The sequence below is a fragment of the Oncorhynchus gorbuscha genome, linkage group LG04, assembly GCF_021184085.1.
Source record: "Oncorhynchus gorbuscha isolate QuinsamMale2020 ecotype Even-year linkage group LG04, OgorEven_v1.0, whole genome shotgun sequence".
In the NCBI taxonomy this organism is placed as follows: Eukaryota; Metazoa; Chordata; class Actinopteri; order Salmoniformes; family Salmonidae; genus Oncorhynchus; species Oncorhynchus gorbuscha.
The window spans coordinates 54436415-54456940 of NC_060176.1; the positions used below are offsets into that span (position 1 = coordinate 54436415).

Here is a 20526-nt window from a genome sequence, read left to right on the forward strand (position 1 = left end):
GAATTTTCTTCTACAGCATAAACAACTCATAAAGTAACAATACATGTAGCCTAATTAATCGTTATCAAGGATTTTAGATCCTACATGTTGAAGGTGGAGCAAGGAGGGGCTCCATAGTGTAATGGAGGTGCAGCCAAAGACTGCTGTGAATCTGACATTTGGTCACATTATAGAGTGGAAGGATAAATGTTTAAAATGGTCAGTGTTTTAGAGACCTGAGGTTAACTCTGGTTATAAAAGCAGTAATAAGCTGTCAATTACACATTTTATTTACAGGATTTTTTACACAAATACTGGAAAGGAGAGAGAATAGCCCTATACTGTACAACACAAGATATAGGCTGAAATCACTAATAAACAATAATAATAATACAAACAACTACATTTCAGCCTCTGTATAAATACAGTATTTTTTTTTTTACAAAGATCTTAGAACCTTTCATATGATTATGCCCCAAGTAAGAGGACATCTTCTTGGCTCCATACAGTGACCACAGCAGGTGACAATGGAGAACTACATTTAGCATGCTGTGAGAGTTGCAGAGGAAAGACATTGACAATTGAGGAGCTGACTTCTGCTGAGCTCAATCAGACTATGGACATAATATGGAATATGGACATAAAAAACAAGCGGCAAGGTCTTTTGTTCCAAATATTTGTTGGGTCCAGCAGTGCATCTGTTCTCCCAGAGGGGGCAGACAGCAGGCTCAGGAGGCCTGAGCCTCAGGACGGTCCATTAGGGATTTGATCCAGCTCGTACCATTGATGAGCTTGGTGGTGGCAATGATGTATTCTGTGCCACCATCCTCCATCTGAGACAGGAAGCGCAGGGCAGCGATTTCCGCGTACGTCACCCCTCCCAGAAAGAACACCAGTGTGGTCCTGTTCTCCCCCTGCTGGCCTGTGGGTGGGGAAAGCACAGTCAAACAGAGTGGAGATCAAAGGGTGCACCATTCTCAGATGGTGTCTCAGGGGAGTTGGGATATGGAAAAAAAAAATACATTTCCATTTCACACATACGTAATACACACTTGTACATGTATGAAACAGGACAAATATAGGCACCCACCAAATTATCATTACTATTACTTAGCAGAATATGTTTGTTTTGACCCAGATCCGTGGGCTCACGAGTGGCGCAGAGGTCTAAGGCACTGCATCTACATTCCCTGGTTCTATTCCAGGCTGTATCACATCCGGCCGTGATTGGGCGGCGCACAATTGTCCCAGCATCGTCCGGGTTTGGCCAGGGTAGGCCGTCATTGTAAATAAGAATTTGTTCTTAATTGACTTGCCTAGTTAAATAAAAGCCAACATTTAAAAAAAAAAAGTCCCCACCTACACACTATTCTCTCAAATCGCAAACAAACTCCACCCTCCTACTGCTACAGTTGACTTTCAACATGTCAATAAGATGTCGAAACTGACCCTGGAGTCAGTAACCCACAGTTATAATGCTTAAGATGAGAGGGATATTCCACACCCTGATAACCAGTGCCTTTTCCCCTCCTCTTTCATAAACAAATACATGTACACAAACAATTACCCAGACAGACACACACTTAATGGTAAGGTCCAGTTTGGTTCACTGTGTACAATAAATCAACTGCTGCTCTAAGACATCTGACAGGACAGAGAAAAAGCCTGTTCTTATCTACAGCCAGCAGATCACCACACCGGTGATCATTCACCCTGCCTGTCAATAGCTCAGCTTGTTGAGCAAGAGAGCAACTGGCTGCCTTGGTCTCCTGCAGTCCTTACGTTTCTTATGGAGACCAGCAGGCAGCTGTTGTCTCTCCTCAAAGTGTGGACCAGGGAGCATCTTCAGAACCTCCTCGATGCTGCGCCAGCCGGGCCTGGCCAACACCTGGGTCAGACGGATGCTAAGAGGAGCATAGCCACTGTACACATAGGAGATGTCGTTGGGGTTCTGGATGAAGATGACACACACAAGCTGGGTATCAGAACAGACAATACTACATACACATCCCACTCTCACAGTCAGAGGAAAAACTACGCATGTGACTTTTGGGAACGTTGTTTTACAAAGACATTTTTTTCTCTCAACTTTCTTAATGACAAAAACAACTCACCTCCATTATTGTGCAATTACTAAGGAATTACTATATTACTAACGTGTCACTAGAATAATTACAGTGTTGTTACACCGGTGTCCCAGACTGCATTATGTCTCTCTCATGGGATTCATTCACCTGTTCATTGGCATCCTCCATCCAGAGTTTGAGCGTCTTCCTGATGGTGGGGTAGTTATTCCTGGTGCTTGTCTGGGGCTTCAGAAGACCAGTCTTCTCCAGGTTGTTGAGGGTAAGCATGTGTTCATATCCATAAGTCTGGAGAAAAACAGCACAGGTCAATCATGTTGCCACAGTAGCATTCATCACATCTTCAAAATGACCATCACTCGTTTAAAACCACTGACTTATTGTAATGTAATCAGAAAAAAATGCACCTGCAGAATCTCCCTCTTGTAGTAGTCCAACAACTTCTGCTTGAGGCCATTGTTGCAGACCGACTGCATACAGACCAGCCGCAGGATTTTGATTAGGGGATCCTTCTGGGCGATGCAGTCCTCTATGTATGTGTTAACCTGTGGAATGGGAAATGGGGGATGTTGATTAGCAAGACTAGAAATTAGTGCGCACCCACACTGAAACACACACAGCCCAAAAATATATTTATTTAGTGAAGGCAGCTTTCAGGGTCGACCCTAGCTTTTTGGGGGCCCTAGGCAAGAATTGGTTTTGGGGCCCCCCACCTCGCTGGTAAAACATTTAAGTGAGCCCCCTCTACGCCCATGGTTTTAAAGCACATTTTGTGAAATTGTACACATTTTGCCATGAGTCAGAGAGAAAATGTTACTGGTTTTAAAGCAAGTTTCCTATAATTCTACAAAGTTTGCCATGGGGTGGAGAGAAAATGTTGCAGTTTTTAAAACATGGCATAACTGAACATACCATAACTGACTTATGCCATGTTCATATGATATCTGAGTGAGAGTGACTAACAAAATCATGACTGGTCAGTAATCATTCGGCCACGAATACTACAAGGTGTAAATAGCCTCTCAAACAAACTCCGCCCTCATTCTGCTACAACAGGCGTGTTTATTGTCAGTCTTCCATTATCACCTTTCTAGAACAAAGACATGGCAGACATGTAAGATCAAGTCAACTGTCTAATACCCAAACTCAGTTCTAATAACATTGCATGGTGTGAAAGGCATCTCAACAAATTATTTATCTTCATGTCAATAAGATGTCCAAACTGACCCTAGAGTCAGTAACCCACACTGATCGTCACATTGAGACATTAGAAGAGAAGAACTGGTGATGCACTACTACATTTCAACATTCCACCTTGTGTATTCTACTATTCTAACTCTCAACAGTAAGTTGAGACCCTGACTGAGTTCCTAAAGAAATGTATATTTTGTTTGCGCCCCCCCAGCAGCAGCTTACAATATTAGAGCTAACCACATGTCCATCAAGCACTGAAAACATTGTGTACCTACCTTGTCTGTATCGACTCCAGTCATAAACTCCTGCTCCACTGTCAGGTTATCAAAGAAGGCCTCAGACGCTGTATCAGAGAGAGAGAATATCCATTTACCTCTGTTACAGAGTATCAACAGCAGTCTTACTCTAAACTGTATGCCACACATATATGACATACTGATATACTCTACCACATTCAATTCTATCAAGATCGGATTATACTGTAGGTATATCTTGTATCAGGAAGAAAGACAGATAGAATGGAGGGGTGTTAGTTGGACATGAAAGGAGAAGGAGTAAAGGTTGTTTTTCTCACTGGTGATGTCCTTGATGAGCTCAGCTATGGAGGTGTGATTGGCCAGCGAGCTCCGTGCTGCCTGCATGTGGGGCAGCTGGGACACAAACTGCTTTATCTCGCCCACTGTTTTGGCACTGTGCCGCTCCTGCAAAACAAATTCAATTAAATAACATTAAAACACTGGGGGAAAAGTTGACAGGTCAGTCGTAGACAGTTTAAAAATCACACATTACCATGAGTCAGATACTGGATGCTGGAGGTTTGAAACAAGGAAAATGTATGATAGATTTGAACAAGGACTGTGTAGCGTAACATACGGATGATGTGAAATGTGAGAACCGTTTGAGATGACTACAATCACGTAGGAAATTACAACGACAAAAAAAATCTACCCCTCAACTACACAATAAACAGACAATAAGCTCAAAGCAAAGATGTTGGGATGATTTCAGATGAAACATATCGTAGACTGCTGCCATGTAGGCATAACAGTAGTAAGAAAAGGGCTTGTTGGCTGGAGAACAGCTGATGCTCTCACTGATACAATCATCAAACTAGAGAACATAAACTTGGATTAGGAACAGGTTTGGGCAGGACAGAAATGTAAGAATCCATCAACACCCACCGGTGTGGGATGTCAGCCTAATTATCACATGCAAAGCATCCAGTGACAGTTATGATGCCAAAAAGTCTCTTGCTGACAGAAATGTAGGCCTGTAGGGAGATGACCTAAACACAGTAGAAAACAGCTTTTTTTGTTGCTCTTATCTGACATTCTTGTGTCATAAAAATGTTGTTTTACGGTCTTAGTCGATAACTGTCAGCTGGCTTTACTTTTTACCACTGGAAATCCACCTTCTGAAAAGTCTACCTGGCACATCGAAGGTGATTAATAAGAACACAAATGGATTTGATTAGAGAAATCGGTAGCCAATGTAATTACATTTACATAAGAGTAGTTTAGCAGATGCTCTTATCCAAAGCGACTTAAATGAGTTTTAGAAAAGAGTTGTAATTTTCAGCCTGTACCTGATGAGCTCAACAGTACTGAATGGGCTTGGGCTGGACCAGAATTTCTCTGAATTGAGTCGGGTCCGAATCATGTAACAAACAAAAAAAGACCTTGCGTATCGGTTCGACTACTAGTGCACCTTGGACTCCACTACTACGTTCTCTAAATCTCTCTTCTTCTCAGCAGCGAGCAGGCACAGGCACCAACATTGTGTATGCTGTGTGATGACATGATGAATGATTAATTGATTGAGATATACTGAAGTAATTTACATTAAGACAGCTAAAAAATGACACGCTCTCACAGCTCGATAGTGGATATTTTATACCAGGCTACTATAGCCTAATAGGACTAATAATAATAATAATAATAATAATACTTAGTAGGCTATTACAATGATATTCATAATAATTGTAATACTAATAATAAGAATAAGAAGACGATCAAGAAGAGGAACAACAAGGAGGGTAGGAGCAGGTGCCAAACAGGTGTCAGTTGAATTACATTTGTTACCGTTTGGAACAGTGTAAACAACACTAAAAACACATTAAGAAATCCCAGAGTCTGTTCTAACAAAAACTAGTTTTAAAGCCTTTATTATGTATTGCAAAAATTCTAAAAACCGATGCATTTGTGAGATGCGATTGCTTTAGTCGACATGTTGTGGAGCTCACGGAATCAGTTTTTACTCAAAGACAGGAAACAGCAGCAGGATCTGTCTAATTTCTGAAGCTATGTGGATGTTTTATAAAGCCTGTCACATTTAACAGTTGTATTATTATTGATCGTAAAGGTGAATTTTTTTGTGACCAACATTTTTATCAGTTTGGTTATTTTTATTTTTCAGAGGGGGGTTACAAGTACAAAAACAATAAAATAAATGCCTACAAAGATAACCCAAACCCATTCCCGCCACACCCGGAAACCATGCTTCCCACTCCACCGAATAACACTAATGTTAGAACTTCCAATAGTAACTGTATCCACTCCTTAAAATGGATGAGAGTGAAGTGGTTGCAATCTTAAAGGAAACAATCAGTACGAGAATGCCATTTTGATTCCCAGTTACAGTTAAAGTCAGAAGTTTACATACACCTTAGCCAAATACATTTAAACTCAGTTTTACAATTCCTGACATTTAATCCTAGTAAAAATGTATTTTCTTAGGTCAGTTAGGATCACCACTTCATTTTAAGAATGTGAAATGTCAGAATAATAGTAGAGAGAATGATTTATGTAAGCTTTTATTTCTTTCATCACATTCCCAGTGGTCAGAAGTTAACATACACTCAATTAGTATTTGGTAGCATTGCCTTTAAATTGTTTAACTTGGGTCAAACGTTTTGGGTAGCTTTCCACAAGCTTGCTTTTTCAGTTCTGCCCACACATTTTCTATGGGATTGAGGTCAGGGCTTTGTGATGGCCACTCCAATACCTTGACTTTGTTATCCATAAGCCATTTTGACACAACTTTGGAAGTATGCTTGGGGTCAATGTCCATTTGGAAGACCCATTTGCGACCAAGCTTTAACTTCCTGACTGATTCTTTTATTTATTTATTTTATTTCACCTTTATTTAACCAGGTAGGCTAGTTGAGAACAAGTTCTCATTTGCAACTGCGACCTGGCCAAGATAAAGCTTAGCAGTGTGAACAGACAACACAGAGTTACACATGGAGTAAACAATTAACAAGTCAATAACACCGTAGAAAAAAAGGGGAGTCTATATACATTGTGTGCAAAAGGCATGAGGTAGGCGAATAATTATTAATGTCTTGAGATGTTGCATCAATATATCAAAATAATTTTTGCGCCTCATGAAGCCATCTATTTTGTGAAGTGCACCAGTCCCTCCTGCAGCAAAGCATCCCCACAACATGATGTTGCCACCACCGTGCTTCACAGTTGGGATGGTGTTCTTTGGCTTGTAAGCCTCCCCCTTTTTCCTCCAAATATAACGATGGTCAATATGGCCAAACAGTTCTATTTTTGTTTCATCAGACCAGAGGACATTTCTTCAAAAAGTATGATCTTTGTCCCAATGTGCATTTGCAAACTGTAGTCTGGCTTTTTTATGGTGGTTTTGGAGCAGTGAGTTCTTCCTTGCTAAGCAGCCTTTCAGGTTATGGTGATCTAGGACTCATTTTACTGTGTATATAGATACTTTTGTACCGGTTTCCTCCAGCATCTTCACAAGGTCCTTTGCTTTTATTCTGGGATTGATTTACACTTTTCGCACCAAAGTACGTTCATTTCTAGGAGACAGAACGAGTCTCCTTCCTGAGCAGTATGATGGCTGCGTGGTCCCATGGTGTTTGTACTTGCGTACTATTGTTTGTACAGATGAACGTGGTAACGTCAGGCGTTTGGAAATTGCTCCCTAGGATGAGTTCTTGGTTGATTTCTTTTCATTTTCCCATGATGTCATTTTCCAAGCTGTTTAAAGGCACAGTCAACTTCGTGTATGTAAACTTCTGACCCACTGGAATTGTGATACAGTGAACAATAAGTGAAATAATCTGTCTGTAAACAATTGTTAGAAAAATTACTTGTGTCATGCACAAAGTAGATGTCCTAACAGACTTTCCAAATCTATAGTTTTTTAACAAGAAACTTGTGGAGTGGTTGAAAAATACATTTTAATGACTGCAACCTAAGTGGATGTAAACTTCTGACTTCAACTGTACATTGTTTTATCAATTTTGCACCAAATATAAATTGTGTGAGCAATAATAGGCCCAAAGCGTAGTTTACATTGTTTAAGTTATATATTAGAGAAGACCACCTCTTCCAGACACCATATTTCTCTATATATTCAGCCCGGGGGCAGAAGAATCTTGTCTAAACCAATTTAGGACGGGGCAAAAAGCTAGTGGCTGGAAATACAATTTGAAGTTTGGTATGGAATCTTCCCACGTCTTTCCCTCTTGTAAATGTGTTAATTTTATCCGGCATCTTTTACCCTGCCATATACATTTTATAACCACACTATGAATTTTATCCCAATAGCCAAAAGAGGGAGCGCCATGGGAAGCATTGAACTACAGAAATTCAGCCATGGCAATATATTAATTTTGACAAAAGATATTCTACTGGTTAAAGCAACTGGAATATTATTCCATCTACTGAGGTCGGATTTAATTGATTTGAGCGCTCTGTTAAAGTTTCTACCAATGGTTTAAATTAAAGAAGGAGATATTCCCAAATATTTAAAATGGGAAACGATTGGATTCTATAAGTAGAGATGGAGTCCTCCATCGGGGTCTTGAGAGGCAGTAGGGCTGATTTGGTTAGATTTATTTTACAATTTGAGATGGAGCTGAATTTATCTATGACCTTCAATGCATTTCGATGCGATTGAGATACATTGTCTAGATATCGTAAAATATCTTCTGTGTATAATGAGATGAAGTGATCAGTAGATTTTAGAGATTGATGAATTGCCTGGGCCAGAGGTTCCATGGATAATAAGAATAGCAGTGGTGGAATTCAATCCCCTTGTCTGCGGCTTCTATTGATTCTGAACGGAGCAGATTAGATATTGCCTGTTATAACTATGGCTGAGGGATTGGCATATAGTATTTTAATCATATTAATTTAATTGGAGCCAATTCCCATATGTTCCAAGAAATAAACCCCTCGCCTTTCTAAGACAAGGACTCGTCTCTTCACTCCGCTGCCGCTCGCCTCCGCCGCATTGTTCTCAACATCACTTTAAATCAACATATTTTCAAAAACCGATGGCTTTTTTTCGGGTTCATAAAATGTCTGATGTTGGACGGGGCCTGGGCTCGGGCTTCAGCTCACCGGGCTTGGCTCAAATTGTTAAGTTGATGACAACTCTAACTTATGTGGTCTGGCATTAGGACTTATCTGAGTGGTTTTCAACAGTCGGTCTGCCCTGTCTGTGTCTGTGAGTGTGTGTTGGGATGAGGCCAACCTCAAATGCAGCGGAGATGATCTTGGCCTTCTTGCTCAGTGCAGCCCCTACGCCATTGAAGTTTTTGTCCCGTATCTCAGCATACAGCTCCTCTGCTGAGTTGAGCTGCATCTTCTTGGGCTCCGTGGGCAGGTCTTTACCCGCCTCACCCTGCTTCTTTTGGGCAGAAAACTTCTCAGGAGGCAACTTCACATAACCTGTTTGCAGACACATGCACACAGAATAGACAAACATGCAGACAAAGGTCACAAAACCACATACACAAATCGACAGAAACCTCTCAAGATGTCTGTATTTGAATCTATATGGCATTGAATATGTCTGTATTTAGCTTATTATTGATTTTTCATGCATTAACAGAGGCCCATTCTCACCGTTGGTAATTCCATAGACTTCGTCAATGAGGCCCTCGTATGTGAGCTGTGTGGCCAAAGGGGTGAGCAGGTCTACATTGCGGTCCAGCAGCAGCAGTGAGTCAAACACAGGTAGGATCTGAGTCTGGCTGCCAGCAAACTCCCTTTTCATCCTAAGCATCATGTTAGCTACATGCTTCACAGGAAAAAGACACTAGTTTAATTTCCAACACAATGCATTTATCCAAGAGTTGACTGTTTGTTTTAAAACAAAATGTGGACATTTAAACTCCAAATGAACCCTTTCCAATACTCACCCGTGCACACTCCCCTTTCCCAAATATCTGGGGGATGGTCCCATACAGAGCCTGGAGAGTCATAAGGCCCTTGGCAGTGTGGTACAGACTTGTCTGGTCACTTTCCAGATAGCACTCCTAAAGGAGCCAGGCGGGGCACATGAATGGGTAATTACACCGTACAATACAAAATATAGCTTTGTACCTGATCCTTACTGGGCATATGCATACACTGGGACGTGTGTAGTGTCTATGTGCATGTCCCTGTCCTAACCTACCCTGAATGCCCCCTCGGACTCCATGGAGAGCAGGTCTCCATCATAGGGGATGAGGTCTAGGATGTACTCGTCTATGTTGATAAACGAGCCCAGGACCCCCTGCTCTTTCAGCCGCTGCTCACAGAGCATGCTCCGCCGTGGCACAAACAAAATGTGGAAATCACGTGGGGAATGCATCTTATCCTCACTGCAGGAACACAAGAGATACGCTATATGAGGGTAAGCAAACCACATTCACATCCACCCATATGCAATACTGGCTGCAGCATTACTTCAAAATCAATACAAGTGTTTAGTGCCAGTGAGATACTGACCTGATTACATTTTCAGCTATAATATCCATCAGCTCAAGCCTGGGACGGACAAAGAAGATGATATTTTTCACGTCAGCAGCAGGGAGACGCCCCCCTTTGAGGGTGAACATCTTCTCCACCTCATGTTCCTGGAGGATATAAAGAAGACACAGATCTGTCAACAACCAGTTTGGCATTTTGCTCTTGCTGTAATGTGAACCTTCTAAAGCCTATGCAAACACAAGCATTCATTGTTGCTTTTCTGTCAGGCCCCCTTATAAAAGTGTTACTGTAGGTCTACAGTACACACAGAAGTACACATTTTAGTCAGTCTTACCTTCAACAATGAATATTGTGCTATCAATCCAAAGGGTCCAGTCAGGTATTCATCCCATACAATAGCCTATGGACAGTCAACAACCATTTTTGAAACATAAACACAATTTGAGGTCCAACGTTGACACTTGAATCCACTGCATCTAACTGCTAGCTAGCTAATGTTACTAACTATGTGGATTACTATGTACCACAACAACCCCATCATTGTTTATGTGGATGATAGCTTAGCATGCTAGCTAGTGTTGAACAGAAACATTCAGATTAAAACAAGGTAAATGAGTTTGTAATTTCTAAACGTTTAATCCAGACGTTTTACCTTGCTTCCTCCACATTTGTCCAAAAACTCACGGAGCTCCTTCCGCGCTGCTTCCCTCAAAATGTTTAAATTTACTCTTCCATATGATAAGTGCGCAGACATTTTTGCACCGACTGTGTAGGGAGTGTCAGGTGACTTCTAGTGGTAAAGTGTGTGTGTGTGTGCACCATGTGACCTACAAGAGGTCGTCTCTGAGCTGTAATAAATATTCTGTCCAATAGATGGCCTTATATATACACAATGAATCCTCAGTTATACCGCAACTGTAAAATCAGATGCGGTGAAAGGCATTTAGAGACGGGCAAACCATTTAACATGCACACATCAATTTAAGACCAAAAATCGAGGATAAAGTGTGGCAATAGTATAACGATGTGCCTCGACAAAATGTTGTTGATGACCATGGCCAGTTGATTTAGCATATAAAACACAGACATGTAACTAATGTGGCCTTTTGATGGAGGGAAAACAAAAACTTCATATGTTACCCCGATCTGCAGGCTGATTGAGCATCCATGACAATAAGGTTGACGTCTAGGCTATTAGACCGTTTAACTGAAAGTGTTTACTTTCATTGGGCCAGTGTAGCCAATCAATTAAATAGTAAGTTGAAATTTAGAAACACGAAACGAAGACTAATTTAAAGTATAACCAGGTAAGAGTCCACTACTTGAGCATCAATGATAGCCTACATGGATGCAGGGGTCTCCTTCCCAGGGTACCAAGGGCTTACCACTGAGGAGAGGAGCCCACGCAGGGCGTATAGTGTGGAGATTGGTCCTGGCGACTGTGTTATAGGAATTGAGAAGCACCCCTTGACAAAAAAAATGGCTTGTGACAGGCGTTGCATGCGCAATGAACGGTTTGCGGTTGATTCCAGTACAGTATAAAATTAGTCCGCATCATTCCCTGACATCTTCCTTCAATAGAGGGCTGAAATCTCAGGTAGGCTTGCTACGGTTTTCTAAAGGTCTGCATCTATTGTAAGCAATAGGCTACATTTCACGTATTGCAGTTCAGGGTGCATCAATTAAAGATTTTTTTTGTAAAATGCAGTTACATGAATAAAATAACATTATGTATACATATGAGGACTGGCTGGTTCTAAATCACAGATTCTCCATCACTTATGATGAAAAATGTATAGAGCGCTGGGCTTCAGTTTATTTGAATAATCTCATTGAAAATGTATTTGAAATAGAAAAGTATCGAATTGTATCACATAGACCTATGGTATGCAATATGATGCTATCTGTATAAAAATTACCCGATGGATCAGAGTTTTATCTAGATTTTTGAAAACGTTCCCGAAGACGAGGTTGAGTGAATAGATTGCGTTTTATTTCGTAGCTGTAACAAATGCTTTTACTGAGGGAAATTACTTGACCACCAATAGAATGCTATTTCATAGAGCCTACTAAACAGTAAGCTTTACTGACGTCATTTTATGTTTAGCATATGCCACTTCAATAAAACTGATATTACAGTCTGTCTGTTGTAAAATACATAGGCTAATGATTACTTGCCATATTTACATTTATTATCCACTTCATTCATGAATAATGTGGTCCATTAATAACCACTGATGGTGGTAAAGCTTCCTGTAGCCTCCATTCCTCCATCAATGTCTACACACCCCTGTGCAGTAAGTGCCTCTTTACAATGAGACTGGTGGCAGACTACAATTCATTCTCTCAGGTCTGGATGCTTCCTTGTTGCAGTTGGGTTGTGGGAGAAGAGCCCTGGTATGTTATTTGGGAGATACTGTGGTTGCAGTAAGCTTCCTCACATCTTATCCCTGGGCGTTGCTGCAGGATTTGAGAGAATCACATCAGTACTTGATGTGCCACCGCTCCAGACCTGACTAAAATCATGGAGATTGATTTTAAGGCTCATGCTTTCCTGATGGTTGCACCATTGTTAGTCAGCTGATGTTTGGTATGTGCTGTTTTAACCTCCTCCCCAGAGCATATTGAGAACGGGGTTGGGTGGCCAGAGTTATCTGAACCACAACTGTATTGAGGTTAAAACCAATCTAAGGGAAACACTGACTATACTGAGAGACCTTGAAATTATGGTAGTACTCCCAATACCACCATCCCCAACTCTTGCCAAAGTCTTGAAGCACGGGGATTACATGGAGGAGGGGAGATAAGACTGAATGGACTGCTTGTGATATCTGCAATTGCCTCCTCATATATGAGCAACCACCCAATTGCGCCCCCCCCCCCCTCTGCTTCTCTCACTACCACACTCTATGTGCATAAGCTGCTGCAGAGAAAGAGAATGGAATGTGGAGAGAGGAGTAAAAATGTCTGTGAAGAAAGAGGGGGATTAAGGAGGGGTGATTAGCTTCACACCATATATATATATGTATATATATATATATACAGTGACAATAAAAAGTATGTGAACCCTTTGGAATTACCTGGATTTTTGCATGAATTGGTCATCAAATTTCATCTGATCTTCATGTAAGTCACAGCAATAGACAAACCTAGTGTGCTTAAACTAATAACACACAAATGATTATTTTCTTCTCTATATTGAATACATAATTTAAACATTCAGTGTTGGTTGGAAAAAGTATGTGAACCCCTAGGCTAATGACTTCTCCAAAAGCTAATTGGAGTCAGGAGTCAACTAACCTGGAGTCCAATCAATGAGACGAGATTGGAGATGTTGGTTAGAGCTGCCTTGCCCTATAAAACACACTCACAACATTTGAGTTTGCTATTCACTAGAAGCATTGCCTGATGTGAACCGTGCCCTCGAACGAAAGAGATCTCAGAAGACCTAAGATTAGGAATTGTTGACTTGCATAAAGCTGGAAAGGGTTAGAAAATTATCTTTAAAAGCCTTGATGTCAATCAGTCCATGGTAAGACAAATTGTCTATAAATGGAGGAAGTTCAGCACTGTTGCTACTCTCCCTAGGAGTGGCCGTCCTGCAAAGATGACTGCAAGAGCACAGTGCAGAATGTTCAATGAGGTTACGAAGAATCCTAGAGTGTCAGCTAAAGACTAACATAAATCTCTGGAACATGCTAACATCTCTGTTGACGAGTCTACAATACATAAAACACTAAACAAGAATGGTGTTCAAGGGAGGACCCCACGGAAGAAGCCACCACTGTCCAAAAAAACCATTGCTGCTTGTCTGAAGCTTGCAAAAAGGCTCACTGATGCTCCACAGCGCTACTGGTAAAATATTCTGTGGACAGGTGAAACTACAGTTGAGTTGTTTGGAAGGAACACACAACACTATGTGTGGAGAAAAAAAGGCACAGCACACCAACATCAAAACCTCCTCCCAACTGTCAAGTATGGTGGAGGGAGCATCATGGTTTGGGGCTGCTTTGCTGCCTCAGGGCCTGGACAGCTTGCTATCATCGACGGAAAAATTCCCAAGTTTAACAAGACATTTGTCAGGAGAATGTTAGGCTATCTGTCCGCAAATTGAAGCGCAACAGAAGTTGGGTGATGTAACAGGACAATGACCCAAAACACAGAAGTAAATCAACAACAGAATGGCTTCAACAGAAGAAAATATGCCTTTGGAGTAGCTCAGTCAGAGTCCTGAACTCAACCCGATTCAGATGCTGTGGCATGACCTCAAGAGAGCAGTTCACACCAGACATCCCAAGAATATTGCTGAACTCATACAGTTTTGTAAAGAGGAATGATCCAAAATTCCTCCTTACCGTTGTGCATGTCTGATCCACAACTACAGAAAACATTTGGTTGAGGTTATTGCTGCCAAAGGAGGGTGAACCAGTTATTAAATCCAAGGGTTCACATACTTTTCCCACCCTGCACTGTGAATGTTTACACGGTGTGTTCAATAAAGACATGACAACATATAATTGCTTGTCTGTTATTAGTTTAAGCAGACTGTGTTTGTCTATTGTTGTGACCAAGATGAAGATCAGATCAAATTTTATGACCAATTTATGCAGAAATCCAAGTATTTCCAAAAGGTTCACATACTTTGTCTTGCCACTGTATATGTATATATACAGTTGAAGTCGGAAGTTTACATACACCTTAGCCAAATACATTTAAACTCGGTTTTTCACAATTCCTGACATTTAATCATAGAAAGAAATTCCCTGTCTTAGGTCAGTTAGGATCACCACTTCATTTTAAGAATGTGAAATGTCACAATAATAGTAGAGAGAATGATTTATTTCAGCTTTTATTTCTTTCATCACATTCCCAGTGGGTCAGAAGTTTACATACACTCAATTAGTATTCGGTAGCATTGCTTTTAAATTGTTTAACTTGGGTTAAATGTTTCGGGTAGCTTTCCCCAACTTCCCACAATAAGTTGGGTGAATTTTGGGCCATTCCTCCTGACAGAGCTGGTGTAACTGAGTCAGGTTTGTAGGCCTCCTTGCTCGCATATGCTTTTTCAGTTCTGCACACAAATTTTCTATAGGATTGAGGTCAGGGCTTTGTGATGGCCACTCCAATACCTTGACTTTGTTGTCCTTAAGCCATTTCCATCCTCATGATGCCATCTATTTTGTGAAGTGCACCAGTCCCTCCTGCAGAAAAGCACCCCCACAACATGATGCAGCCACCCCTGTGCTTCACGGTTGGGATGGTGGTTTTTGTCTTGCAAGCCTCCACGTTTTTTCTCCAAACAAAACTATGATCATTATTGCCAAACAGTTCTATTTTTGTTTCATCAAACCAGAGGACATTTCTCCAAAAAGTATGATATTTGTCCCGATGTGCATTTGCAAACTGTAGTCTGGCTTTTTTACGGCGGTTTTGGAGCAGTGGCTTCTTCCTTGCTGAGCGGCCTTTAAGGTTATGTCGATATAGGACCCATTTTACTGTGGATATAGATACTTTTGTACCTGTTGTGGCAGGTACTACGTGTCTCCTTCCTGAGCTGTATGACGGCTGCATGGTCCCATGGTGTTTATACTTGCATACTATTGTTTGTACAGATGAACGTGGTACCTTCACTGCGTTTGGAAATGGCTCCCAAGGATGAAACAGACTTGTGGAGGTCTACAATTTTTTTCTGAGGTCTTGGCTGATTTCTTTTGATTTTGATGTCCCATGATGTCAAGCAAAGAGGCACTGAGTTTGAAGGTAGGCCTTGAAATACATCCACAGGTACACCTCCACCTCCAACCTCGATGTCAATTAGCCTGTCAGAAGCTTCTAAAGCCATGACATAATTTTCTGGAATTTTCCAAGCTGTTTAAAGGCACAGTCAACTTAGTGTATGTAAACTTCTGACCCACTGGAATTATGATACAGTGAATTATAAGTGAAATAATCTGTCTGTAAACAATTGTTGGAAAAATTACTTGTCATGCACAAAGTAGATGTCCTAACCGATTTGCCAAAACTACAGTTTGTTAACAAGAAATTTGTGGAGTGGTTGAGTTTTAATGACTGCGACCTAAGTGTATGTAAACTTCCGACTTCAACTGTATGTATATATACAGAGAGAAGAGGGGTGGTCATGGAAGAGGTAGAAAAACAAATAGAGGAAAGAGCCAGATAAGTGCTCTGCAAGCGAACTGCATAATTTAAAGCTGGCAGATACAAGGCAGATGTACCAAAATCCACCCCCTAGGCACAGTTCAACATCTAGTTTTGATTTACATTTGGTTAAGTTGTCAACTAAAGTGACTTCCACGTGAAACCAACAAAACAATTCACCATATCTCATTGGATTTAGGTAAAAAGTTGGGTTTAAAAAATGAAATTACTTTTTTCAAATCCAATCAGTTTGCCATGTTGATTCAATGTCATCACATTGACTTTTTTGGTTGAAATGACATGAAAACAACGTTGATACAACCCATTTTTGCCCAGGGGGCAGTATCTTTGGGCTTGTTTTCATGGTTTCCCTCTCAGACCATACACTCTTAGGGGACTTGTTCTTATTCAATTCTATTTCTAGCCCTGATGGAAGGCTATCAGGCTGGAGGCATTATTTGGGTTGAAATACAGGTTCAGGGTTTTCCCCATCACACATATACGGAACATAGAGCCGGTATATCATTAGTAATTAGTCATGTGTTTTGGACCCCTTGTGAGGACACACTATTTTCCCTAAACCCTAATCCTAAACCTAACCCTTACCCTAACCTTACTCCTAATCCTAACCTTAACCCCAAACCCTAACCCTAGCTCCTAACCCTAAACCTAATCCTAACCCTAAAACACATTTTAACCTTAACCCTAAACCCCCTAGAAATAGCGTTTGACCTTGTGGGGACTAGCAATATGTCCCCAGTTGATCAAATGTTTGTTTGTTTAGTCTTCTTCAAGTATAGTTAAACATGTCCATACACACACACACACACACACACACACACACACACACACACACACACACACACACACACACACACACACACACACACACACACACACACACACACACACACACACACACACACACACACACACACACACACACACACACACACACACACACACACACACACACACACACACACACACTGTGTTTGATTGATCAATCACATTGTTTTCTTCTGATCACCCTGTTACAATGGTCACAGTTGGTAAAGGTAGTTCTGTTCCTCTTCTTCATGTTCTTTGGAATCCATTTTGGAAAAAGTTAAAAGCCTAAACTCTATGACTACTTTACACAGTTTGTTGATTTGATATCTTTGTGAATGGTTATGTATGTGAGTGTGGCTTTGTGTCAAAAGGGAGTGAGATGTTTTGAAGCGTACTTCTCTGAGGATCATCAAGGCGTGGGATCAGGATCGATTGGCAGAGTGGGTTCCCCTGGACACTTGTTATCAGAGCTCTCCAAAAGCAGCCGTAGTGATGAAGAGAGGGGGCATTGATGAGACAATAACTCCACAGTCCACCCAAGAGAGAGATTTAGAATCAGAGCTGGCCATATCTTTAGCCTGGTTTGGATGGGGGTTGAATATGTGTTAAGTGGCTCACACCCCAATAGAGAACCAGTCCAATAAATACAATTATCAGAAAATTAACAGAGGATAACAGGCCCTCTTGTGTTTCCACTGGCTCCATCTCTCTACCCTTTAGAGGCATAGAAAGACCAACCTGAGCTGTGATGATGGAGAGGACCACTGCTGACCCCAATATACAGTATCACCAAATGGCAGGTATTAAGAAAATTTGCTCATCAAAAGGCTTTCCTAAGGGAGTTATTGTAGAGAGGGGGTGAGTGTAGAGTAGTTCTGCCTAAGCCTATTAACAAGTCAGTGACCAAGCGGCTTCCCATGCAATAGTACGGCTGAACCTACCTTTTATATCAAAGGGTGCATTATCCTGGGTTATTAAATATGCACTATGCAGAAATCGCACCGCCATCTCATGATTACAAAAATTCGAATAGTTTGCCTAATTTCGGTTTATGTGACAAAACAAGCATGTATAGTGCAGAGAATAATTGTATCATCTAAACCGCTGTGGAATATATTTTACATAACCAAAAATATTGTATTTTTAGCTGTTTGAAGCTGGTGTACAAAAATCAAAAGTAAAAGAAGCAAACACAAAACGTAAGAACAGGAAGCATAGAAATACCACACATAGAACAGATCTACCAGTTCTTAGACTTGCTTTCAGTGAGAATGACAGATCTATAACACACATTTATATATTAATTTGATTGACTTGCCCATAAAGTTACATAATGCAGCTTTACCTACATGTACATATTACCTCAATTACCTCGACTAATCGGTGCCCCCGTACATTGACTCTGTACCGGTACCCTCTGTATATAGCCTCGCTATAGTTATTTTACTGCTCCTCTTTAATTATTTGTTACTTTTATTTATTTATTTTTAAGGAATTTTTCTTAAAACTGCATTGTTGGTTATGGGCTTGTAAGTTAGCATTTCACTGTTGTATTCGGAGCATGTGACAAATACAATTTGATTTGATTTGCCACCACCATATGAATAATACTCAACCTTAGCATGTGGAATCACTTTTTGGAATTTATATTTTTCAAATTTTTGTATTTTTCTATACTGGTCCCCCATGGGAATTAAACCCACAACCCTGGCATTGCAAGGACCATGCTCTACCAACTGAGCCACACGGGACCACAACACAACATTTCACCTCAAGAGGGGTGTATCAGGGTCAGAATTGAGATGCTTAAACTGTCCCTAGACCCCTGCTCCTCCTATCTGAATATCAGAATTCTAGATGGTCTTTCGGTGTGGGTTATTTACATTTATTTAACCAGGTTAGACTTGTTGAGGTCAAAAATATATTTTTCAAAAAGACCTGTGCGTGCAAGTGGGCTCTTTGTTATTTTTTATTTTATTTTACCTTTATTTAACCAGGCAAGTCAGTTAAGAACATATTCTTATTTTCAATGACGGCCTGGGAACAGTGGGTTAACTGCCTGTTCAGGGGCAGAACGACAGATTTGTACCTTGTCAGCTCGGGGGTTTGAACTCGCAACCTTCCGGTTACTAGTCCAACGCTCTAACTACTAGGCTACGCTGCCGCCCCGTTATCAAACGGACCTGTTGAAGACACTCAGGTAGATGGTACCTGCTAGTTTTCTTGCGGGCCAGAGGGAGTGTCAGATAGCGGCGGCAGCCAGCAGCGGAAGTGTGCCAGCTCCTCACAGCTGACATCCAGCAGAACAGTCGGGGGTCCAGCAGAGGCATCACCATTATCCTCAGAGAGACAATAGAGATGAAATGGAATACGATTATATTTCCCTCCGCCACCTAAGTCACATACAATCATCACATCTAGATCAATAGCCATATGTCAAGGTTTGTGTGCAACAATATAAAGCAGTAGATTTTGACAATGGAAAATGAGTGGCTTGATTTAATGCCCCATGCATGTCTTATTATGCCTGTCTCCTGGAGAGGTAGAGAGAAAATGAGGAGAAAATGACTGACCTACAACTCTTGAGTTGAATTTCCACGTCCCTCTTTTCAACTCTGGGGTACGGCAAGGATGAGTCACCAGACTGTGAGCTGGGAGCAAATCAGGGACGAGGAGCCCATCCTGAAATATAATCAGGTGGGTGCTGCCTTTATGATGAATGGTGTCTGCATAATGCTTGCATTTTCAGGTTGCCAAAGTCAAGAGTGCAATGGTTCTATGACTCAATGTAAGTAGGCCTACACATGCAACAGAGTATATTGGAATCAAAAATAACTTTTTGCAGAAGATACCTGTATATTAATATTAGTTTCCATGATGGTAAGAGATCACCGATACAATTGAATCCTATTTATGTTTTATTTGTATGTGTGGGAGTGTGTACATACCACTTGTAAGTGTGTGTGTGCCAGCCCTTTCCGTCCCATCTCTCATTGGCTCTATGTGGATGAAATGGATGTGTCTGCAGGGCAACGACAGCGCGAGGGCGGGAGGATCGTTCCTCTTTGTTACCTAACAGGGTTGGATCTGGATATATGCCTCACTAGAGGAAGTGATGGTGGTTGTGAGAGGTAGGGATGGACATTCCTCACAGATGGCCACACAGATGGTCCCTTCTTCCCTGTTCATATGACTGAAAACAGGGAAAATATTGTATGCGACATGTACTGTATGTCATAGACCTGGAAGACCCCCACCACCTGCTAAACCACAGCCACAGCTCTCACCAACAGGCATACCAACAGGCTCCCAAAATAAGCCAATTTCCTCTCCTCTACCATCCCTCCTTCCTTCCTGCCAAGCACATAAAGGTTCTGAAAATCATGTTTCTTAGAACCTGGTGAGAGCGTGGTTGTCCTATGGTTATTTTGCATACAACCTTCCCACAACTTTCTAGGAATGCTGTAGTAAAGTTGCTTGGTATTTCATTACTTTAACAGAACGTTTCCTCAAAGTCCAAACATGGTTACATTTCATTTACATTTTGA

The 20526-nt window shown here is 41.1% G+C and overlaps 2 protein-coding genes across 4 annotated transcripts in view; one reads left to right on the plus strand and one right to left on the minus strand.

Moving 5' to 3' along the window:
* Positions 1-251: 251 nt before the first annotated feature.
* On the minus strand, positions 252-10794 carry vps33a (VPS33A core subunit of CORVET and HOPS complexes). Its single transcript, XM_046345288.1, has 13 exons — positions 10641-10794; positions 10323-10388; positions 10007-10134; positions 9693-9879; positions 9436-9552; positions 9140-9314; positions 8766-8962; positions 3832-3958; positions 3533-3600; positions 2471-2608; positions 2214-2351; positions 1762-1930; positions 252-901 (listed from the first exon to the last, which is right to left on the minus strand). Exons 1-13 carry the CDS (start codon positions 10740-10742, stop codon positions 708-710), a joined length of 1806 nt encoding a protein of 601 aa, XP_046201244.1. The 5' UTR covers positions 10743-10794; the 3' UTR covers positions 252-707.
* A 599-nt stretch (positions 10795-11393) lies between these two features.
* The window catches only part of LOC124033304 (rabphilin-3A-like), a 50421-nt gene continuing 41288 nt past the window's right edge, over positions 11394-20526 (plus strand). For all 3 annotated transcript variants that reach the window (XM_046345289.1, XM_046345292.1, XM_046345291.1), the window contains exon 1: positions 11394-11585. The gene's annotated coding sequence lies outside the window, so the exon portion shown is untranslated. The remainder of the gene's footprint in view (positions 11586-20526) is intronic.